At 43.0% G+C, this 24,315-nt stretch overlaps 1 protein-coding gene across 3 annotated transcripts; it reads left to right on the forward strand.

Moving 5' to 3' along the window:
* Positions 1-1,607: 1,607 nt before the first annotated feature.
* On the forward strand, positions 1,608-24,280 carry DOLPP1 (dolichyldiphosphatase 1). Of its 3 annotated transcripts, none has more exons than XM_075015843.1 (8): positions 1,608-1,699; positions 7,483-7,583; positions 12,631-12,715; positions 13,004-13,103; positions 14,114-14,212; positions 17,298-17,426; positions 19,099-19,188; positions 19,991-24,280. In XM_075015843.1, exons 1-8 carry the CDS (start codon positions 1,624-1,626, stop codon positions 20,025-20,027), a joined length of 717 nt encoding a protein of 238 aa, XP_074871944.1. In that variant the 5' UTR covers positions 1,608-1,623; the 3' UTR covers positions 20,028-24,280. The 3 variants fall into 3 exon arrangements, with proteins under 3 accessions (XP_074871944.1, XP_074871945.1, XP_074871946.1); XM_075015844.1 differs by lacking the exon at positions 1,608-1,699 and adding an exon at positions 6,160-6,212; XM_075015845.1 differs by lacking the exon at positions 1,608-1,699 and adding an exon at positions 6,735-6,745.
* The last annotated feature ends 35 nt before the right edge of the window (positions 24,281-24,315 follow it).

A 24,315-nucleotide genomic window follows, 5' to 3' on the forward strand; every position in this document is an offset into this window, starting at 1 on the left:
AACCATCTTTCTGCAGAAAAATAAATAATGGATAAATTAAAATCACTCTGCAGCCTGAGTGGCATATTTCAGCTCTTAACTACTTGTTCCCACTGACACATACCTCCCACACTTCTAGTCTGCCCTACTTGCTGCCAGCAGACTTTTGTTTCATAGGATGGTTCCCTAGAATGTATTAATTCATGACTTTCCACCACAGTTTTACGTGTGTGGCTGTACTCCCAGATCAGAATGAAGCTATACAACACAACACCATGGCTGGTCGCATTCTCGCTCCCCAGATTTCCTAGGTGTGCTTTCAGTCGTCACACATAAGGGCTAGTTAAAACAAAAAGCAGGCAAGTAGCACTTTAAAGACTGGCAAAATAGTTTATTAGGTGAGCTTTTGTGGGACAGAGACACTTCTTCAGACCAGAACAGACTCGTGACCCTGAACTTAAGAGTTGCCTCCATCACTTGCAAGCTATAATTTGTAGAAGCTGCCACAGCTCCCCCCAAAATGATTTTATTCTCTATTCTTGTATCACAGTCCACATTTCGGGCAGTGGAGAAAGGATGATGTATGTCCCAATTTGCCGACCTCTTTTCTGACAGTGGAGACAGAATCTCATTTCCCAATTAACCTAGCTTCCTTTTCTGGGACCAGAGAGGGAAGGAAACTTTTGCTGCAGATTCCCAAGCCCCCTGATTTAGACAGTAGGGCAAGCGGCCTTCATTCTCCCTTCTCTTTTTTTCAGGTCCAGGGAGAGAAACCTTACAGCCCCATTTCCTTCTCCCCAAGGGATGCGAGCCTGAGTTCTTTTACCCCTGCAGCCCTTGTTTATCAACAGGACCTGTGATGGAGTCAACTCATGGGGTCACGGCCCCCCCCCCACTCAATTTTCTGTCAATGGGACCAGGGGGAGAGGCTCTCCACCCCATGACCGTCTGTGGGATAGGAGTGAAGTAACAACGCCCCCTTCTGTTTTCCTCTAAATGAGGCTGGGGGGGGCGAGCTAATTGCAGTCCTAGTCCTGCATTTCTTGTCCGTGGGGCAGGGGCTGAGGTAAACACCCCCAGGCACCCTTTTTGTGTCAGCAGGATAGCGGGTGAGGTGGTGCTGGGCCTGGCTTGCCCTCCTAGTCTCCCAGCTCATGGGAAGCTCTTTGAGAACCGCTCCCACTCAGTGAAAGGAAAAGCCTTTGCCCTGCTACGCTTGGGTGTGGGGCGGGGGGAGGGGCGAAGGAGCCATTTTGACTCACAGTTGCCAGCTTTGCCCCTCAGACCCCTCGTCCGCCACCCATCCCAACATCTGATTGGCTAAATCAGGGGCCAAGACCCCCTGCTGATTGGATAATCTGCATAATTTTGTACACCAATGATAAACCCTTATAACCCCCGCCTTTATTCTGATTGGGACGCTAGCGACCTGTGTGTCGCTTGGACTGGGCAGCACCGCGGGCATTCCATTGGCTACATCGCTCCCCGGATTGAATTTCTAATTAGATTTTTGTTGATTGGGCGGCGCCTCACCTGCCGCGCCTAGCCATTGGTTACCCAGATTTATCTCTCCGCCCATTGGCCGCTCCGCCCCTTGCGCGCGCTCGGATTGGTTGTGGCGGCCCGGCCCGGTAGCCGGGTAAGATGGCCGCAGTTGGAGAGTGCTCGCTCCCCGCTCCTTGGCGGCCGGTTTCCCTCACCCATGTCGAGTATCCTGCAGGTAAAGCTCGTTTGAATACCTCTCAAGCCTTTTCCGTGGTCCTTCTTCCACCAGAATGGGCAACTCTCAGTTGTGGGTGAATGGGGTCCCGCGCTGGGGTGGCATCTGCCAAATAGTGAGCCATCAAAGAACAGCTCAGGGATCTCGGGACGCGCATGCGCATTGGTGCTGCAGGACTTGGTACCAGATAGTGAGCCTTACCTCTGCATATTGGGCATGTGCTGACACTGGCTTCTGTACTCCAGCCTTCGGGGCTGCTGAGTGCAGGGAGGTGACAGGATCCCAAGGCACCTGCCTGAGCCCCCATGTAGCAGGCTCCTGGGGATCCTAGCATGCCACTGCCTTGAGGGGCATCACTCTGTCTCCCTTTCAGATTGCTGCCTTGCCTTGCTTTCTCTCATAATATTGTCTTCTGCTTATTTTTTGTTATATCATTGCCATGTGCTGAAACCACGGGTACGTCTCTCTGCTCACAGCCAGAAGTTGTTGCATCCCTTCATAGTACCACTGTATCATGATGTGGCTGTGTCACCCTTGTCCCTTGCAGATTTGTGGTGTTTTTGGGTCAGTATGGTGTGGTGTGCAATAGTGGCACAATGATGCTGGAACGCAAGTATCTCCCACAGTATGTTGTCATCTCACTATGTGGTGCCGCTGTCAACTGGCACTGCTGTGTTGTAGCACTGAACCGCCACATCCCCATGATGCTGTAATGACTTGTCCTCGTGGCGTCCTGATGAAATGTTGTTATGGCTGAGAGAACTGTTGTGGTGCTACAGTGATGTTGTCCAGTTCCTAAAATAGTTGTCAGGATTATTTTTAGTGGATCTGGGTAGGCAGGGCTGTGTAAGCAGACTGTATTTTTAGAGGTGCTGAGCTTTGGTTAGAATCATAATAGTATTCTCTGGTGGGAGATGTGCAGATTACAACCTCTGTGCTTCCTGCATGGAAACTTTTACAGGGCTTGTTTTGAGGGTTTGAGTAGCACTTAAAAGGGCAACTGTCAAAGTCCTTTCAAAAGCTTTTCATCTTACAGGACAGATCCTTTCCTCGCTGTTTCTTCTTTGTGATTTAAGGAGATCTCATGTGTCTTTCACCATTGCATCCTCCCAGTCTAGCTTCGTTTGCGTTATGAGGATACCAGTTCTCTCCTGCTAGCAAGGGCAGTTTGGGTCAGTACTTCAGACAGTTTTCTAAATAAAACTTGTACTGTTTTGGGGGATTTTTGTTTGTTTGTTTGTTTATCTTGCGACAGTGTTAGTTGGCATGATCTGATGAAATTCCAATGTTAGTAATTACATTCTTTACTTCCTTCCTGAAGACCCAGTGGTCTGATGCACTGTGGTAACGGTCCTTAAAATCTGTCTTCTCTGGAGACCTTTCATGTGGCTGAAGACCTACTGCTGTTCAGTCTTTCAGTGCCAGGAAATGATGGTTCCTAATTTTGTATTCTAGTCCAGAGTTTCCAGAGGGAACTTTTAAAGCAATCAGCCTTTCTCTCCCGCTTGTGCAGTGCTTCATTTCTTTGATGAGTGTTCCTTTGTTATAATGTGGTAAATGACTCTTGAATTAGATCAAATTTGGAGAAGTAGTAAGTACACTATGGCAGAAGAAAACTGCAAAGAGTTCTGGAGAGATGGTGGCTATAACCACCAGTCAGAGAGTTATTGCTAATAAGTATAAAATCCTGTATGCAGGAAGAAGAAATAAACTACCCAGAAACCATAATGGTAGGACATAACTCAGCAGCTATTCCCATTGAATTGATGCAGATCTTTTTTCAGCTTGTCTTAATACTGTCCCAAATCATTTTCGTATATAGTCCTGGAACCTTAAAATTCTACTCTGTTGAGGGATTTCCTGTCAGCAAGTTGAATTCCATTAGCAAAGCACTGACGTGCTTTTTTTTTTCCCCCTGAAAAAGTGGGACTTCTCGTTTCTTCAAAAAAAATGCAGAGAGGTGTCTGTAAAGAGGCTCTGCTTTGAGAAACTGACTTTGATGTAGAAAGATGTGATATAGCAACTCCTGTACCTAAGGAAATGTGGAGAGTTTGCATAAAATACCCTTCTAAAATTCATACTTGGGAAAGTTAAACATGTTCAGCGTGTTTAGTTGGCATTGGGCACTAACAAAATTAGTACAAGTATGTGTAATTAATTGAAGCATTTTAGCAAAATGTTGTGAATGTGTGTACCCACCCATTTAAAAGTATGTTTAACATGTAATTGCTGCTTCTTAACTTACTGTGTGTTGTATACAAGTTTTTATTCTGCTGTTCTTTATTTTGACTTTTGCTGGGACTGTAGCTCTTCAGAGTCTGTGCTTCTTTCATATCTCAATGACACCTGTCGGGAGAGGCGTATCTTGCCGTAGCTTTGATGGCATGCTTTAAGCTTTGTCTTCCAGAGGAAGTGTGTTATGTTGTGACGTGAACTTTGTTGTGCCAAAGCATCACATCATACTCAAAGAAAGCTTGAGTCTGTTCTCAATGTGCTGCAGGTTGTACTGGCAGAATATGGACAGTCCCATGAAAAATAAGACAAGTGGAAACACTTTGTGCATTTTTACATCAATGTAGAAAATACTGATGTAGTGGAAAGTCTGTGGGTGGCTTCTTTCTTCCCAAGTTTGTGTGACAAACAGTGCTTCTGCAAATAGATGTTTCATTTGGAAACGGGGGCAGTGGTACAACAAGGCCTCATGGTAGGATGTGGTGACAACACCATTAATTCATATTTTCACGTTATGTTCAGGTTATGCTAAAGTGGTAAACCTCAGATCTTTTCAGACAGTGCCAAAGGGATGCTGGGTAAAAATCACACTTTAAAATATGACCAGATGCTAACACACAAAGAATGTGGAAAGTCTAATGTGTTTTTTTTTATCCTGACTGCTGCTTCATCTATTTGCATTTTTGATACCTTAAAGCAGTCAGTTTCATCTTGTGGTTCTTGAGTCCAAAATGCTCTAGGGAATATCTGAGTTAAAACAAAATTTAACATTGAGTGTTTTGTTTGTTTTGTTTTTGTTTTTTTGTGGGATCATTCTTCTTATCAACTTTACTCTGCCCCTTTAAGGCTATTAGAGGTTTGGGGCATGGGGAAAGAGAAAAACAGTTGCCTAGTCTTGTTTTTAGAACAGGTTCTTGGGAGAACTTCATTTTCTTTTTTAGTTCCTTATTAATTTTTCCTTGGGAATTCATTTCTGTAAAAATAGATTATTCTTATTTATTCGTGCCACTTCTAAGTCGTGAAAACATTATGATGTAAACACAGCTGGTCTTGTTTTCTCAGGTTCCTCTACTGCCCCCAGTGCATTATCCATTGAAGATTTATAGCCCTTTCCACTGTCGAATGTGAACTGCATTAGCTACAACCATCTACTAAACTACCTAGTGCATTATCACTAGCAGATTTGTAGCATGGTTTAGTTGACTAGCATGGACAGGTGTGATCTCTCTTACCTGAGAACCAGGCCAGAAACAATCACTGTGAGTCAAAACACCACTAATTATGTACCTTCTCTGTATATTGGTGTTAAAATATGTCTCTGATAGAACTTTACCGGCATTGCTAGTGTTTAATACCTGATTATAGAGAGCACTGCTCTGTTCCACGTGCTGACCAAGTTTTTCAAATGGGATTACGTTTACCTGAGTAGGTAATTCCTGTTCTACGTCTGTACAGCATTCTGCAGTTGAGGCCTTGGTTCATGGATTTTTGGCTTCAGGTTCTTCTGCAAGTGACTAGCCATTGCTGACTAGTTGTTTTGCCATATTGATTCTACTATGTGATATTGATGGAATTTTTGTTATGCTTTCTTAGTTCTATTTTGTATCCCATGTGACTTTATCTAAGGCCAACTGCTTGTAAAGATAATCTTCCACCACATGTGGGAAAATTGTAGTCCCTTATGAGAAAGTAAAAATGGTCCACATTTTTAATTTTTAAATCTATGTTATAGTATTCTAAAATTTATATGTACTATAGATTAGCTGAGTGAATGCTTTGATAAACAGTACTCTCTGAATTAGAGACTACCTCTAATAGATAATCCCTGAACTGAGACTACTTGAAAGCATTCCCAAGACTTAAGTACAGTTTTGGTTGTCCTGTAGTCTAAAATTCTTAGGGTATCTGACATTAACAATCACTTAAGGAGGGTTTCCTCTTGCATTTATGTAGCTCATAATAAAGCTTAGACATAAGGAGCCTGATTCTCTTTTTCTGGCACCTTTCACTGGTGTAACTGGCAGCACTAAGTAGGCACAAAACATTACCATTCTGATCTGGTAGCATTTCAAACCCACTTTGCATTGATGTTACTGAGTACACAAGGTGCAGAGCAATAGAGAATTGAGCCAAAGATCTATTAAGGGAAAGCTGGTTAAATTCAAAACTAGAGGGAAAAATTAGGGCTCTTCCTCAATTAACTCCAAGTTCCCTTTGGTTTTGCAGAATGAAACTCTTCAGCCCATTCTCTTGGTGTTGATGCTTTTGGTGCTTCCCAATTGTAAGTGACCCAGAGATTGCCATGGGAGGGAGTATGCACAGTGAGTCTGAGATGACTATAAAACCATCTGGCAACACACCCAGCAATGTGAACTTTGTAGCAGTGAGAATACTTTTGTTCAGTGATTGAACTTAAAGTTCATCACATCAAACGCTGTTCAGCTGAGTGCAAAATGAGGCTATTAGTATGTATTGCAGAAAAGTGCTGTATTATACGGTGCAAGGAAACAGAATTGATTCATAAAGGAATCAGGTATTTAGTCATGCAAGAGAGCCTGTTTTCTTGGCAGGTAGTCAGGAGGGATCAGATGCTTAGTCATGAGGATTGAACCCTCTGTGAACATGTCATGGGGACTGATTCTTCACTGACCACATGGTGAGATAGGAAGGATCTTGCTGTCTTTTGGAGACTAGTATAGAATGGCTTTGATCTTCTCTTGATGTAGATGATACCAGGATAGTGTTTTTAATACCCTCCTCTAAAAGCATCTCCACTGCTGCTGTAGCAAAGCTTTTTGGGACATCTTTTTCCCTGTGAGTTTCATATTGAATGTGGTCTGATGACTGGCTTCTTCAAATGATGATGCTGGTTGATGTATCTTTTACACTATCCTCTATTAAAATAATTTAAAAAATTAAAATGGAAAAATGTTAGGAATTTTCTGTGTGCTTTGAGCCTATGCTTGCCTTTTCCAAAAGAGTTTGTGGGGACCATGTGTACTTTTAAGTGAACAAATAGATATGCCAGTAGGGAATGGTGACTTGGACTGAGTCACAGTGTATATCAGGCATTTCTGTTTTTCACCTATAACATTTGTCTGCCTCATATCCATCCTATCCAAACCAATCAGTGATGGATCTTGAGATGCTTTATTTTCTTCTGTGAGATATTATGCAGCTTCCAAACTCTAGCTATAGGAGTCTGTCAGGGTGGGAAGCTACTCAGCCTCTCCATATCTGTTGTAAGCTGGTAGATGGAAACTGTAGTTGAATTATGTTATGTTTATTTCATTTCCTTCTGGTCCCAGTACTGAAACTAATAACTTCCACTCTTCTTGCTCTTCAGCACCTTCAGTCCCTGCTAATATTTGGGATGAAATGCTGAGTCCAAGGAATGGAGCCTGGGACTGCCATATTATGTTAGACAGTTGATCTAGTGAACTTGCGCCTTTGCTGTGAGTGAGCTCTGAAATGCTAGTGACAGCAGTGTCTATGGCAAGCAGGCGCACACAAAATGCAGGCTGATTTGTTTCTCTCGTTTGCTTCCTCAGGTGATTTCTCGGGTCAGCTGTTAGCCTACTTGAGTCTCTGTCCAATTTTCATCATAGTCGGCTTTGTTACGCTCATCATATTCAAGAGAGAGCTTCATACGGTGAGTCTTCCTCTTCCCACCCTAAGTACTTTTTGCATGACACATCTCTCCAACTCTCACTTCCCTTTCCATGTGCCCTGCCATTCCAGAGCTAGTATAACAAATCTGACCTCTTTGCCTAGAGGAAAGCCCATTTTACTGTAATACTTTTGAATTACTGTGAAACCTTAGTTCACTGCTCCGTCACGAACTATAGTTTCCCTTCCCCGAATTCTTAGACCTGCCATACACATCAGTGACTGTTGCCAGTTTTCTGCCCCTCTTTGTAAGAAACTAAATGGGGCTATTATTTGTGTCTTGTGCTATGATCCCATGAGATCTAAAGCCAAGCAGGGTCAGGCAGGATGAATAGGAGGTACAGGAATAGGAAGAATATGCCAGGTGCTGCAGGAGGCAATGTTTGTAATACTGTGAGATGCACCTTTTCCTTGTGACAGTAGTGAATAAATGTCTTGAACATGACTTTGGGAAGGGTTGTGCTGATGGAGATGCTGTCTTTTTGGTGGAGATGTAAACATGGGTCCTGATCACTTGTGGTCATTGATACTTTTTGGAATAAGAGGGCATGTTAACTAATCAGCTAGCTAAACTTCAATCTGGATAATTATGTTCATCCTCTCTAAATTGTCCCTGCGGTTTCAGTTGGATGCAGTATTCTTCACATCTTCTCAGCTGTTTGTCATGTTGCCTTGTGCTGTTACATATCCATCGTTCTTAGCTCCAGAAACTGGATGCATTTTGATAGAGCAGTGGTATCCAAAAGAAATTTAAAGATTGCCACAAAACTCCCTCCCCTTCCCCCCTCTGCAGCCAGGGGTGCCCCTCCCCAGAGCCAGGCACCCCCTGCAACCTGCAGGTGACTCACAGGAGCCCCCGCCATTGAAGGCCCCCCCCCCGCCCCCGCTGGGCGAACTGCTGGGCAAGCCGCCAGGTGAGCTGTCCCACTGCTGCCAGGCAAGCCCCTCTGCTGGGCTAGCCACGCTACCCTGCCACCCTCCCTCCCCGTCACTACCAGGCAAGCTGCACCCCACTGCTGCCAGAAAGCCCAGCTGCTGTCAGAGTCCCCCCTCCAACTTCTGGAGCTGCCTCTGTGTGAGCTTCCCTATGGCTGGAGCCACCACGGTGCCTGGGTAGGGTGCATGCACAGAGCAAGCAGAGGGCACTCCACGTACATGACTCTAATGAGCCGCTTTGCCACACTGTGGTGTCCAGTTCGCCACATGTGGCGAACTGAAAGTGTATTGAACACAGCAGTGATGGAGGATGAAGTGATTCTTGTAGCTCTTATTTTTTCCTAGAAAGGTTGTGGAGCTTTATTACACAATGTTTAAATGATTTTTTTTTTCCAGAGCCTGTTCTAAATAGGTTTTGCTGCATCAGTGTCTTGGTACTGCATGTTTGCATTAATCTGTGAAGATGGCTGATGCCAGTTTCAATAAGTGGCAGCTTTGCCTGCCATCTCAGTTGTTAAGGGTTAGGTTTTCAGGAGTGTGAGTGACCAAAAGTCCATCTGGCATTGTGAATATTCAAGACCTCTGGAGGTCAGGCTCAGCAAAAGGGTTCTTCCCCACATTTTCCCAGAGGAAGCAGCATGCCTGCGAGGCCCATTTCATCCACATGTGTGAAGTGCTTGGAGCACCTTCTATTTCTCTTCTGACCAAAAGCTAGTCTTCTGATAAAGTGTGCTACAAGGTCTTTCCTGTTTGTCCTGACAAATAGCTAGGATGGGATGGCTAAATACATTCCATACAAGTGATTACAAGTCATTCGTAACATTTGTCTTTTGTAAACAGGCAGGTGAAACAGGCGCAGCAGAAGGATTATGACATCGGGTTTCTGATATTGCCGTGTTTATATAAAGTGACACTCATGGGAGCTGAATGGTTTAAGGGTTTGGTAATACAACCTCGGATCGCAGCCCAAGGAAGGAGCTTCTCAGAGTCATTGTAACCTGAAAGCTTCTTGGAAGCCTGTGTGACCTGAATTAGTAATTCCTGTCCAAGTCTTAGTGGGTAGACTTCTTTGTTTTAGGGAAAAAAAATCAAATTGAGCAGATTGGCCTCCCCATTTTGGCAGAGAATAGAATGCTGAAGATAGACTAGGTCATAGGATTGAAACCTTTCATTTTTAGAGGTGATCCTTGCTAAAGATTGTGGCATTTTGGCAGGGGGCATGTTTTGAGGGGTGCTTGCATTGCCACTGTCTGTGTTGTATCTACTCTGTGCCCAGTCCTAAAATTATCCTCTGTGAGTTCAGCTTCCTTGAGCCCTAGATTCAGTTGTTATACGGTGCTTTTCATCCCCAAAGATCCCAAAACACTTTCTTTTATTTTTCATGCATACACTTTTATATATATGAAAGAGAAAGACATAGTTGGAGATTGTAAGGTAAGTGTTTTGGGATCTTCTGGGTTATACTGTATGGCTGGGTCTGATTTCAGGCATAAACGTCTGGCGACAGAGGGGCTTTTTGCCAGCAGGCGCATGTTCACACGGCCTCTTAACTGCCAGCACCCACCTCTGCTGAGATCGAGCTCTCGTGTGGCTGTGCTAATGAGCCACAGGACCATGCTGATGGGCAGCCATTTGTAATTTCAAGGCTGCTCATCAGCAGGGGCCTGCTGGGAAAGCCGTTCCATGTAAACCCAGCCTATATGTATAGCATGGGATATATTGCATATGTATATAATGGGAGATCATAGAACACTAGAACTGGAAGGAACCTCAAGAGGCCATTGAGTCCATTCCCCTGCCCTCACAGCAGGACCAAGTACTGTCTATATATAAATATAGTATGTATATAAAATACAGTAAAGATCATAGAGATGGGAAAGTCCTGTTGGATCTGTCTCCTTGCTAGGGGAAGTTATGGGGCTTGATAGATGATGCACCAGGTATTAAACTGCCACTGCACTTGACCTTTACATACAAATTACAGTTTGACATTCTTTTAAGTGTTTCTTAAACAGTTACAAGGCAAAGCACTCAAAGATAAGATTTCTCCATGAAATCTTTACATGAACAATGGGCTGTATTTGTTATGACAAGAAGCCTTTGGCAAAGTCTGGAAGAGATGCAGCTGCACTGGGGCTTAGCGACATAAACCCTTGTATGCCGAGTGGAACCTGAGATTGAAGAACAACAACTGGGGTACTCTTGGAGCCAGCTAGAAGTTTTGTCCCAAGACAGAGTGAAATGGAGGAGACTCGTTAGATAACCTATGCTCCCTCGGGCTTAGTGGAGGTCTGAAAAGTGAAATAATATCTTCTTCCAACTCTCTGCCTCATTCATGGCCTCCTGTGGTTTGAATGTGGAAGGGATTCTCTAAAACAAACAGTGTGTGAGGACGTAATTAAAGAACTGTGTCATAAAGTGGATAGGCAAAGAGGCTGAAGTAAGGTTGCAAAAACCAACTTACTTTTAGCATTTCCTAATGTTGATTTTGGAGGCTGTGCAGTACAGAGAATTATGAGAATCAGTGGTAGATCTGAGACTAAAACTCAGGATTTCCTGGTGATATCCTTTCCTCCAATGGTAAAAATAAATGGAATCATAAATGGGGAGCTCTTGATGCACCAGCCAAGGAGGAATGAATGGGAGCTGTGAGGAAATGCTGCTTCTCTAACCTGGAGAAAGCATCTCCTCTTTCTGCTTGGTCCAGATGGGGAGTAGGCAGATGCCGCGTTATCCTCTGCCCAGAGCTCTAGCTCTGCTTAGGAGCAAGCTCTGTTCAGTTACCATGTTAAAAAGCTCTGTAGGACTGTAGTGTGCTCAGCACAGATGAGATGCTAAAGAGATTGCAGTAGCAAATTGCTAGGGCGGTCTGCTGATCTTGTGCAAAGAGCAAGATCTGGGGGCTTATAACTCATCCACCTATTGGTAGATTTTCAAAGAGAAAGCAAAAGGTGCCTCTCTGAGCCTAGGACCATTCCATGGAAGATCTTGCCTTCCTTCTCCAGAATTGGAGATGCTAGTTCTCTTCATAGAAACATTTAATTTAACTAAAGTTAACACATTTTTCCTACCTTTCACTCACAATCTCATTCCCTGAAAAGGCTGATCTGTGTTTGTTTAAATGTAAAAACAAAGCATGCAACCTGAGCAGAGAGCAAGCCTGAACTGGCCAAAGTTCAAAGTTATGAGCAACTGGAAACAGGGATTAGTAATAACAAGTGTAAGCACCTAAGCAAGAGTTAGTTTTAATGCCGATTTCCAATTCTACCTGTAGTATAGGAGCCGCCATTGGGGTGGAATGTGACAGTTGTTCTGCAGCGCTCAATACACTGATCCACAGTTTAGCTCAGGAAGTGAAAAATCCTGTATTTGAAACGAGAAGAGGAATTTAGGGGGAGAAATTCCAGTTTGCGTAATTGTATTCTGGTAGGGCTAAGAGAGGGAAGAATTCATCTGAAGTATCGAATGAAATTATAAAAACATAGTATAAGTCTGGCCAGGCCCGAAAATTCTTTGCTTTTAAAGATGTTATGAGTTTGTGGGGAAATTTTTCCGCAAGTTGTTTACTGAAGAGAAAAATAAAATAAAAATTTGGCCTTCTAAGCAGAGCATACCAACAGCAGCACGTATGCTCCCTCTATTGGCTTGCAGCAAATAGTTGAAGGTTTGTTGTCAATTTAAAATCTGGGCAGTTTAAAAAAAAATTTCCAACTGTGACCCAGATCTTGGAGTCACTCTGTCAGTACTTTCTGTTTTTTTTTAAATTCTCTCTTCTGTTGCTCAATGAAAGACTGCTGCCAACCAGGGAAACTGAATACATACAAAGTGCTATTAAATACACAAAGTAAATAGAATTAAATATGGTTCTATTCTCTTTTGGTTAACATAATTTTGGGTATTATTTCTAACTGTTTCTAACTGTAGTAGTTTAAAAAAGTCAGAGACAAAGTGTCATTTGGTTTGAAGTTGACAGGGTCCCTTTAAGGAAATTTTGTCACAGAGGTTTGAGAAGATGTATCACTGTAGAGATGACAGGGTAGGAAGCTGAGGGCTGGATGCAGGGTCATAAGCTGACACAATCGTCTCTTTCACAGATCTCTTTCTTGGGGGGGCTGGCATTCAACGAAGGAGTGAACTGGCTAATAAAGAATATTATCCGTGAGCCACGGCCCTGTGAAGGTAAATATGGCCTGGTGGGGTTTTGGGGAAAAGAGCAGCTGCATGGTACATGAATTGTCTTTGAACTGTAGTGGCAGTAATTGGGTTGAAGGGTGGTTTTGCTTCATGTCTCACTTGTAGTGTTTGCATGTTCACATGGGGGTTTGGAATGGGCATTCACAGTGCCACTGATCAGAGAAACATATTGTAAACTAACAAATGTAGCCTGAAATTGTGGTCCAGCTGGATCTTCAAAGAGTTCAAGCTACTACTGTGTATTGAGCATGTTGTTTCTTCTTCTCTTTCCAGAAGCCCATTCAGTGGTGACTACAAAATACGGGATGCCGTCCAGTCACTCTCAGTTCATGTGGTTTTTCTCTGTTTACTCGTTCCTGTTTCTTTATTTAAGGTGAAGCTTTTTCATCAGGTTTTGGCTGTCTTACACTTTGGCCTCTGGGGCATGTGGAACGGGTGGCTACCTTCTGGTAGCATGCCTTTCCTTCTCTTTTTCGGTTGATTCTTGTAAGTAGAGCTGAATTCCAGGACCTGTGGAATCTCTTTTGTGGCAGGGTGGGATTCCCTCTGGTGTGAGTTTATCTCAGATTAACGCTAGAACTATGGGTTCTGCTGCTGCCTGAGAGTGTTGATTAGGGAGTGGAAAGCAGGAATGAGGGGAAGGTGGCCCCTGGTTCCATCGCTCCTGGTAGTATGAGTTCACCAGTACGACTGAGTTGATGCAGTCTCTTGAATCATGCTGAATTGATACTGGCCAAATTCATGCTGGAAAGCATTTCGGGAGGTAGGAAGCGGGGAGAGAGGGAGAGGAGTTATCCTCTCATGAGGCTGTTCTCAATTACATTAGTGAGTTTGTCCCTGCAGTGTCTCCAGTGATTCCTGCTGCCTTCTCACATGACCCTTAGTGGCTTATCTCCACTGCCAGGTGCTAAGCTTGCATTCTCTGGTGTGTGACCCCCCTTCTGAAGTCTATTACTCAGCGCTGGCTACCTCCTGCAGCTCTGTAAAGGGGAAGAGCAGACAAGAGACCAAACAACCTTCCTATACTATAGCCAAACACAAGTGGGCAGCTTTGAGGAGATCTGAAGCACGATGATTGCATATGAGCTCTGTATGCCTCCCACCCAAGATATAATTCTGCCCTAGGCCCATTGGCTCCCTTTGTAGTGATCTCCGTTAGCACATGTACACTGGTGTTGGGCTCCTACTTGCAACCTCTTGGCAGCAGTTGGCTACATCAGCACTGGAGTGTTAACAGCTATCCGTGGTATCAGTGAGGGCTACAGCTTCCTTAGGTCATGGTGATTTGGAGGGGTGGGATATAAGAACTGTTCCACTCCCTGTCATCATCTTTTTCCACTGCACTGATGGACTTTTCCCCCTACATCTCTTTCTTTTTTCCAGAATGCACCAAACAAACAATGCCAGGTTTCTGGATTTATTGTGGCGACATGTGCTGTCCATCTGCCTCGTTACAGTGGCCTTTCTAGTCTCATATAGTAGGTACGGAGCAGCCATTTGTCTTATTCTTTTGTACTAACCCTTGGCCTCGTGGGTTTTTGACAGCACTTTATCCTCTTCGATTTTGGTTCAGTTCCTGATAAATGTGCCACAGATACCTGGGGCTGAGGGCGTTGCTGGGGTGTCTGAGACTCCTCATAATGGGAGCTCTTTCGTGTGTGGATTTTTTTTTTCTTGGTCTAGTTATGTCCCTCGATAGCATCTTCAAAAATTGCAGTCCAGTGGGTGGTTTTAAGCTTATGTGATTTCATGGGGCCTAACGGCTGCAAACCCAACTGGTTGTGGCGGCTGGATCATTGTGAAGAGGGGGAGGGGCTTGCCTGGACCCCTGCATCTCTGTCTTCACACACTGATCTGCAAAACTGAAGGCCAGTGCTTCCCTCCCCATTCTCTCTGTACTCCATGTCCAGGATATGGATGGAGTCATTCTGTCTACCTCATTCCTCTGCTGCACTAATCTATAAAAACATAGAGCTAGATCATGCACCAGTACCTTCTGCAGCATGTGTATCATTTAGTGTTGATTGAAATAACTTCTTGTAGAGTCATTCTAAATGTAGTTAAAATTGTTTTGGCTTCTATTATCTTGCATTATGAACAGACTTGGTCTCTGTGAGTAGCGTCTGTGTTCCAGGATAATCTAACAGATCATTAATCCTGTGATCACTGTCTGCTAAAAACTGTACACACTCTGCAACAATGGAGCCTTCATGCTGCTAAATTTGAGGTCAGCCAAATCCTTGACAAAAGTCTTCCCCTTAAAAGTATATACTCCAAAAGCCTTTAAATCCAGACTTTGGGGGGTTATCAGGATCAATTTGACCAGTTGCTGGCCCTGGAAAATTCTCTCCTGGGACCAACAGCATCAGGGTCCCAGCCTGTCTGAACTGCTGTTGTGGGAAACACAAAGGCATCCTCACAGATCTTGAGCTACTCAGATTTAGAAGTATTCCTAAACAGAAATTTATGTACACAGAAGGGTCTAACTTGTGTCCTGATTATCCATTAGTGGATGTGGAGGAAAGTGCAAGTTGTGGTACATCTTGATTTTTTAATAAAGCTTTTGACACCGTCCCCTGTGACATTCTAAGCAAATGAGGGAAATGCAATCTAAGAGAAACTATTTAGGTAGGTGCACTACTACAGTAAAATTCCTTTAATCTGGCCTCTGATGGTCTGAAAACCCTGATGGTCTGGCATCCCCCAAGATACAAGTACCTCAAAATTTGCGTAAGTTGGGGGGCTTGGGTGGGGGGTTGTGGCTGTGGGAATGGAGCAGGGGGTTTAAGCCTGGGGTGGATTAGGGCTGCAGAGGGGTCGGGCGTGGAATTGAGCCAAGGTGTGTTGGGGTTAGAGCTGGGGAGTGCAGGGACTGGAGCTGGGGAGTGCAGGGAAGGTGAAGCTGTAGGAGTGTGGGGGTGCAGAAGCTGCAGGAGCACGGGGGTGAAGAGCCTGAGTAGCGCAGGGTGGTGAAGCTGCAGGGGCGTGTGGAATAGAGAAGAAGCTGGGGATGTGCAGGAATGGTGAGCTGCAGCCAGGCACAAGGGTGGTGAGCCGAGACAAGGGGGTTTGAACTAGGCTGTGGGCGTTATGGTAGTCTGTAGTGTGGAAAATTTGGTAATCTGCCCCTGTCCGGTCCTGGACGTGCCGTATTAAAGGAATTTTACTGTAGTTGGAAAACTGTACTCGGAGTAGTTATCAACGGCTTGCTGTCAGACAGAGAGGATTTATCTAAATGGGATTTCCCCAGGGCACAGTTCAGCATCTTGGTGCTATTTAATAATTTATTGACTTGGATGATGAGTGGAGGGTATGCTTATAAAATTTGTAGATGATGCCAAGCTGAAGAGAGTTGCAGGCATTTTGGAGGACAGGATTAGAACTCAAAAAGACCTTGACAAATTGGAAATTGGTCTCAATTCAGAGAGATGAAATTCAGTAAAGACAAGTGCAAAAATTACACTTTGGATGGAAAAATCCAATGGATAACTACAAAAGTGGGATTAACCACCTAGGAAGCAGCACTTCAGGAAAGCATCTGGGGGTTATAGTGGATCACAAATTAAATAAGAGCTAACAATATGGTGTGGTTGCAAAAAAGGCTAATACACTCCAAAATCACATTAACTGGAGTGTTGTCTCTAAGCTCTAGAAAGTAATTTTTCTGTTATGCTCAGCACTGGTGAAGATTCTTGTGGAGTATTGAGCCCAATGTTGGGCACAGCACTTTAAGAAAGAGATGAACAAACTGGAAAGAGTCCAGAGGAAAGTACAAAAATGAGACAAGATTTAGAAAACCTGATCTGTGATGAAATGTTAAAAAGGCATATTTAGTTTTGGGAAAAAGACTGATGGGGCACCAGAGAATAAGTTCAGTATTCTCAGATATGATAATAGCTGTTACAAAAACAAGAGAGAAGTCCTGTGGCACTTTCTAGACTAACAGATTTTGTGGCACATAAGCTTTCGTGGGCAAAGAGCCGCTTCTCAAATATTTGATGAAAGCTCACAGACGTTTATCTTCCAAAAAATCTGTTAGTCTATAATGTGCAACAGGACTTCTCGTTGTTTCTGAGGATACAGACTAACATGGCTACCCCTCTGATAGCTGTTACAAAGGAGGCAGTGATCAGTTTGTCATGTTCGGTGAAGGTAGGACAAGAAGTAATCAGATTAATCTGTAGCAGGGGAGATTTAGATTAGATATTAGGAAAAAATTTCTATTTATAGGAATAGTTAAGCCAAGAGACAGGCTACCACGGGAGTTTGTGGAATGCTCTTCATGGGGGTTTTCTAAGACCAGTTTTGCTAAACACCTTACAGGAATAGTCTAAGTATATTAGTTTGCCTCAGTGTGAGAATGAGCTACGTGACCTCTCAAGATCCCTTTTAAGCATTTATATGATTCAGTGTTTTTTAAATAGGTGCCACTGGGCTGTTCCACACCTGGAAGGTAACCTTGCTCTGAGTTTTACAGGGCCCCGTAAAATGCTGTAAACAACTGTGTTGCCCTCATTTTGTTTGAAATCCTGTCTCTGGTAACTTTTCTTTCTTGTTTCCACTGAAGAGTCTATCTGCTCTATCACACCTGGAGCCAGGTTTTGTATGGAGGCGTTGCAGGAAGCGTCATGGCTGTAGCCTGGTTTGCCTTCACTCAGGAGATCTTAACTCCTCTGTTTCCAAGGATAGCTGCATGGTAAATGCTTTTATGTTGTTCTGTATTATGGTTTAATTCCCAAAGGCTACCTCTTCAGCACTGTACATCTCAAGTTTACTCTGTGCCATAAAGGGGTCACAAGAGTGTTTACCTCTTGAAATGTGCTGAACCTACTGATAGCTGGAGCAGCATGTCACTCCTGTAAGGAAATTATTTCTTCATCCACCTGCACAGGGATAGAAAATTCATACCATATGCTGTAAGAAAACCAATCATGGGATACTGCAGTATGTTAAACCAAATGATAGTCCTGATAGACTTAGAGGTGATTTAATAGCAGCCTTCAACTTCCTGAAGGGGAGCTCTAAAAAGGAGGGTGAGAAACTGTTCTCAGTGGTGTCAGATGGCAGAACAAGGAGTAATGGTCAGAAGTTGAAGAGGGAGAGGTGTAGGTTAGATATTAGGAAAAACTACTTCACCAGAAGGGTGGTGAAGCATTGGAATGTGTTGCCTGGAGAGGTGGTGGATTCTCCATCCCTTGAGGTTTTTAAGTCCTGGCTGGACAGGGTCCTGGCTGGGATGACTTAGTAGGGGTAGATCCTGCTTGAAGCAGGGGGCTGGACTAGATGACCTCCTGAGGTCCCTTCCAGCCCTATGATTCTGTGATTCTGATGTTCTGTAGGAATGCAGACCCTGATATAAAGGGATGTAAACTGTCCATAGGGTCTCAATGGTCTAAAGGTTTGAGCAGGGGCTTGGGAAAAGGGACTCCGAGATTCTGTTCCCTGCTCTGCTTTTGACTCTCTGTGCGAATGTGAGTGAATCGTTTAATTTGTGCTGCTATTTCTCCTATAAAATTAGAATAATATTTGCCTACTTCTTGGGAGAGGAGGAGGAATTGTGAGCCTTAATTGCTCATAAATTTATTTGAGAGCCTTAGAAGAAATGTGCTAGAAGAGAGCCAAGTGTTTTGAGATAACAGTTCCCAGAGGTGCTACTTTCAGACCTCCCCATCGAACTCTAAGTTCACTGTGATGGAAAGGCTTGTTCAAACAGGTCAGATCTCCTTTTACCCATGCCAAACAAAAAGTCGAAAATCAAGTGAAATTTAACTAGACTAGAAACTTTCCTAATAAGAAAAGAAAAATGTCACTTTTCCTGGTATATTTATATATTCATGTAATCACAGTCCCTGCATGCATGGCCTGTCTAAGTATTATCTAGGCCAGGGGTCAGCAACCTTTCTGAGGCAGAGTGCTTTTGACCTCTGTATGGTGCACGTGTCAGTGATACTTTTAAAGTTACTAATAGTCCTACTCACAATGACTTAATTAATAAATAAATGAAGGTGTAGAGCTTTACATGTAGGTGGTGGTTGGTAGCATTATCTGGGCTTTCGTTAATCTATAGGCAGCATGGCTTTGAGCAGGCTCCTGGCTGCATGGGGGAGAAGGGGTGGGGCTGAGCTTCTGCTTCATATGCAGATGAAAATTGTCTGTGGCATGTGTGCCAGGGGTTGCTAACCCCTGAGCTAGGCCATCCCTGACAGGTGTTTTGTCTATAATGCTGCTTTCTAAATACACAAAGCCTGTCCAGATTTGCCTTGCAGGGATCAGTCGTGAATTTCACTAATTTTCTCCAGGGCTTATCAGAATTAGGAAAGAACACGTTTTAATTCTCTTTCTCTGTCCCCAAACCTTGTTACTTTTAGGCCAGCTTCAGAATTCTTTTTAATCAGAGATACCAGTCTCATTCCTAACATCTTGTGGTTTGAATATACAGTCACCAGAGCAGAGGCAAGGTAAGTGGGATGGTAGGCAGTTCTGCACCCAAGGAGCTGTATCTAAGCTGTTGCATATACCAATAGGGTAATAGTTTAATTACCTGTGTCATTTGCGATTGTATTCATATATAAGTAGCTGATGTGCATAGGGAGTTAATGTGAAAGGAAACCAAATTGAGGTTTAACTTTAATAGAATAGTTAAAATATAATCAGTATGAAATGAGAAAAAGTGATATAGTACAATGACTCCAAATATGAAGCCATAGGTGATGGTAGCAACAGGGGAGAAACCAGATGGTAGCAATCTGTGTTGTAAAAGATCCTTCTGCATGTAGTAAAGTGTGACACATTGCGCAGAATCATCCAGAGCAGGAAGTCTCTGTTTTGTGCTGTGTGAGGTGAATGTGGTATTCCATACAAAGGGCGTCATAATAGTAACTAGAGTCACGGATAGGCAGTGTTTGTTTTTCCTTTTTGTGGTGGTACTTACTGGTACTAAGTACTGGTACCTGGGCAGTCCCAGCTTGGAGGGTGGGGTTGGGAAGTTGACTGAGTACTGGCTCCTCTTTTTTAAACTAAAAAAGCACTGTATCTACTCTGTAAGCATGTCTGATCTCTCACATACACCTCTTGTTAATGCACTTGATTAGGTGACCTGTAGACCCTTTGGTTATTCCAGACCTGTGCCTGTATAAAGGGGGATGTGGTAGTCTTGTCTGTCAACATATTTTACCCCTTCCACCTCTTTATTCGTTGTGTGTTATGGTGTCTGGTGACAGGGGTCTACCTCACTCTGACACATCCATATTCTCATTGCAGAAACAGACAGCGCAAGCTAGGTACAAAGCTCCAGTGACTCAAGGAATGGGAAAAGAATGCAGGACTTATTGGAGAAGGACAAAAGTAGAGACCTGTACAGACCTGGGAGCAGCAAGGAAGGAGTCTTTTTGCAGATGGACCAAAGGAAAAGGCAGGGACCATGCCCAAAGCCTGGTGGCCTTTGCTGTGGCTTTTGCAGCTAGCTGGATGCTCCCTGATGCATGTGGGACCATGCAGGAGCAGAACCTCATTTACAACACAAATGCACATTGCCAGTTGGAATGTACCATCGTGTCTGAGTTGCGGGATGGGGGAGAAAATATCTGATGTCTTGTTTGAGGGAGGGAAAACCAAAAAAAAAAAAAAAAAAAAAAAAATTTTTCTGTGACTTTTTTTTGCAGCATGAAATATACACACTATTTATTTTTTTTAAATTGAACTATTCTTTTTGGGGTGGGTCATGCATTCATTGTGTGTTGGATGAAGACAAACCCTTATTTAGGGTTTTTAATTTGGGAGGGCTGGACAGAGGGAGGCAGGGTGGCTTAGGCAGAAGGGGAAGAGGTATTTCTTTCCTTTCTGCAACAGTTGGGAGATCAGAATCAGTTCTCACTGCACTAGGTATGGATATAAAGAAACTGCTAAAGATGTGCTTTTAAACACTAGTGACATTCCTGTGCACAAGACTGGGAGCTGGGGTGGGTGTTTAAAACACAAAGGAAAACTTACATATACTATTTTTTTTCCACTTCTGCTCTTGTATAATTAGCCAGGTTGCCTTACCTGGGCCGTCGTCTTCTTAGGCATCAGTAACTTGGTGTACATGTCACAAATATCCCTCTACTCCCTCTTCCTTTTGCACTCTTATGACCCAAAGCTCCTGTCACCTCTGCAGCTTCTGTTGCTGAACTGAAGCCAGACTTTGTCATTGATTTAGGACATCATTAGCAAGTTTAAGCAACTGCTAGTTAAGACACTACTCCACTCTCTGAATGATCATCTCAAATTAATTAACAGAGCTTTTACTGATATTTAAACTTCGTGTGATCAGTCTCTGCCCTAATCCCTCTCTCTGATTGACTCTTCCCTTTAAGCTTTTAAGCCAACAGTTAAACTTTTTATAAAAATAAAATGTGCTGGTGCCCAAGCCCAGCAACAGCACTCATAAATTACTTTTGGAGAGCTGTTAGATTCAAACACAGGTTACTGCTGAAATGAGGCAGTTGAGTTAACCTTGGCAAACATTTCTATGGATCACGCTGATTGCAAACGTCTGCATCACCCAGTCTGTATAACTCTTAAGGGGTCTTGCCTGTTTTCTGCAAGGACTTGGATTTCTCCTTCGTTTTTTCTATTTTTAAGTGATCATCTTTAGTCTGGAGTTCTTACCTGTGAGTTCTGCTGCTGAATGCTTGGGTACTATTCCTGTACTATAGAATTCTAGCAACTTTTTTGACCCTGCCAGTATTTAACTCCTCTGCAATAGGGTGGTAAATGGTTCTGAGGAGACTACCAGCCGCGAGTCAGCAGTTATCCTGAATGTGCTTCATGGCTGTGCAAAGATTGTTCCATTGCACTTTTTAGTCTGCAGTCAAGACATTACAATGAAGTTGAGCAGCTGGGTGAAGACTCCTGATACAGTTGGCTTGAGGTTTCTTAATGGGGGGAGGCTTGGGCAATTACAGCTACCAAAATGAGTCAAAGAGGAGAACATTAGCATCTGTCTGATACTGTCAACTGTACAGAGGCATAGATGGGTATGCATAGTCATGATGTCTTACTGCATGTTTTACTAGCGTCCATTAAAAGCTACTGAGACTTCATAGAAAACTCATTGGTCTGTTCTGATGCAAGATATGATTTTGCTCATATCTTATCTGTATTTTTTGCCGCCTTAATTTAAAAACCACATTTTAAATATTTCATCTGCTCCTCTTGTCATGATCCTCCTGTGTATGTGTTAGGAATTGGTTGATGTAGAACCTATTCTATCATAATCCCAGAACCTGGCACAGGAGGAGACAGTCCTTTTATTTTAATGTAGTAATTAAGAATGAAAGCCTTTAAACATACTTGTTCTAAATGGAGTATTTTTTTCTTGATGGCAGCAATTCTTTGTAAATGAAAGATTAGGTGAATCATTTACAATAAATTTCTCTAATTTAGCACTCACTGGAATGATCTAATACAAACTCTCCACACTGAGGTTTCTATTTCATGTGCATATATAACAAATAGTACTTTTATTCCTCATAAAAGGGGTTTGGCTGGACTAGCCTCCCTCCCTTTTTGAGCTGTGGGCTGTGACTTCAGTGGGCATTAGTTAAGGCCCATAACCCTTTTATTAACATAGGCCAAAGCAGTAGGTGAGAGAGAAGGGAAAGGAAGGAGTGAATAGGTGAGTTAGCTAGGGAACAGTGTGATAAGTTAGTGGGAACACAGTATATTTTTGGTGATTCTAACCACCTACTGAAAACCCGAGCCAAGTAAATAATTGCCCCATTCTTCTCCCTCCCCCCCGTTTTTTTTTTTTTTAAGGAAAGGGGCAGTTCAGTCATTTTCCCAAAGATGAGATAAAAATATAAATGGCTTCAAAGGTAATTAACACATCCCTCGTCTGCTCCAGGGAGTCTGTCATCCTTAAAAATTGTATTTATCTTGCAATGATTAGCATCCTGTGTGGCTGTGGCAGTGTTTTATTTACAGTGACACAGTGCATTAAAGCCTACAACTCCACAGAACTCACCAGGCAGTACTCTGGGACACCCCCCCTCCCACCCTTGCAAGGGTACTCTATGCTTCTCCAGCACCATTGCTACCATTTGCTTTCTCTGGCCACTTCTATGCTACAGCTGTTTCAGCAGCAGAATTATGGTACCCTGACTATCGCTGTGGAAGGATTTTTTCTGGGGCTGTTCAATCACAGTTAACTCACACAAGTAATAGTGATAAAAAAAATCGATCTGTTAATTGCACCGTAAGGGGAAAACCAATTGACGTTTAATAGGATGTGTTTTTCTACATTTTCAAATGTGAGTTACACAGAATACAAGGTATACAGTGCTCACTTCATATTATTACAAGTATTTCTACTGGAAAATAAGATGGTATTTTTTTCAATTCACTGACAAGGACTGTAGTGAAATCTTTTTTGTGAAATTGCAATTTACAAATGTAGATGGTTTTGATTTGAATGCAGTCTAAAACTTTAGAGCCTACAGGTCCACTCAGTCCTACTTCTTGCTCAGCTAGTTGCTAAGAGAAACAAATATGTTTATATTTAAGGAAGATAAGACTGCCCACTTTTTTATAGAGTCACCTCAAAGTGAGAACAGGCATTCACATGGCACTGTTGCAGCTGGCATTGCAAGATATTTATGTGCCTGGTACACTGAAGATTCATGTAGTTTGGCTATTGTTCCAGAGAACAAGCTGATGACAGCTTCTGCTTGTTTGCTATCAAAAGTAGTACACATACTATTTCTTTTATTATTTACAATGAAATATTTGTAATAATAAATACAGAATAAGCACTGTACATTTCATATTCTGTGCTATAGTTGAAATGAATGTTTGAAAACATAGAAAACATCCAAAATATTTAAATGGAAGATACTTCAATATTGTTTAACCGTTATTAATCAATTCATTTTCGTAATTGCTTGACAGCCCTAGTTTTATTCCATTGTTGTAAAAACTCCACCTTAGTGACTGACAGTATCATTCTTCCATTGATCTGGCTGTGTCTACAGCAAGGGTTGGGTCGCTATAGCTATGGTGCTTGGCCTATTTTTCGTGTTATGTGCATTAGCCACAGTATATTGATGTAAATTATAAGTGTAGACTGGGGTTTGGTCTGCTTCTGTTTTCTTTTTCCCCATACCCCAGAAAGCTGCATCTTGTCTGGCACAGTGATAAATCTCCACAAAGGCCCCTTGTACATTCTGGCACTTTGAAGGTAAGAAGAGAAACTTGGGCTAGAAGCTGACAGCCAGTCTTTTGAGAGGTAGGTAGCTTCCTGCTTTGTTACTTGTATTGAAAAGGAGCAAAGAAGGCTGACTGCCCTCCGAGAATTATTTCCTTGTTTTCCAAAGCAACAAGAAGTCCTGTGGCACTTTATAGAGTAACATATTTTGGAGCATAAGCTCGCCCACAAAAGCTTATGCTCCAAAATATGTTAGTCTGTATCTTCAAAAACAATGGCACCTTACAGACTAACTCAGCTACCCCTCTGATAACTTTGTTTCCTAAGTAGCTGATCTCTTACCATGGTTTGGGATGGAGCTACTAAACAATAGAAAGAGGATATTTTCTTGTGTGATCTA

This window comes from Carettochelys insculpta, chromosome 21 (genome assembly GCF_033958435.1).
Source record: "Carettochelys insculpta isolate YL-2023 chromosome 21, ASM3395843v1, whole genome shotgun sequence".
NCBI classification, from domain to species: domain Eukaryota; kingdom Metazoa; phylum Chordata; order Testudines; family Carettochelyidae; genus Carettochelys; species Carettochelys insculpta.

Excerpts from the sequence above, each read along its gene's own strand:
- DOLPP1 (XM_075015843.1), top strand. The coding sequence starts at position 1,624 with ATGGCCGCAGTTGGAGAGTGCTCGCTCCCCGCTCCTTGGCGGCCGGTT. Across the intron at positions 12,716-13,003 it reads TGAGCCACGGCCCTGTGAAG|AAGCCCATTCAGTGGTGACT; the intron begins GTAAATATGGCC and ends TTCTCTTTCCAG. Across the intron at positions 14,213-17,297 it reads TTTCTAGTCTCATATAGTAG|AGTCTATCTGCTCTATCACA; the intron begins GTACGGAGCAGC and ends TTTCCACTGAAG.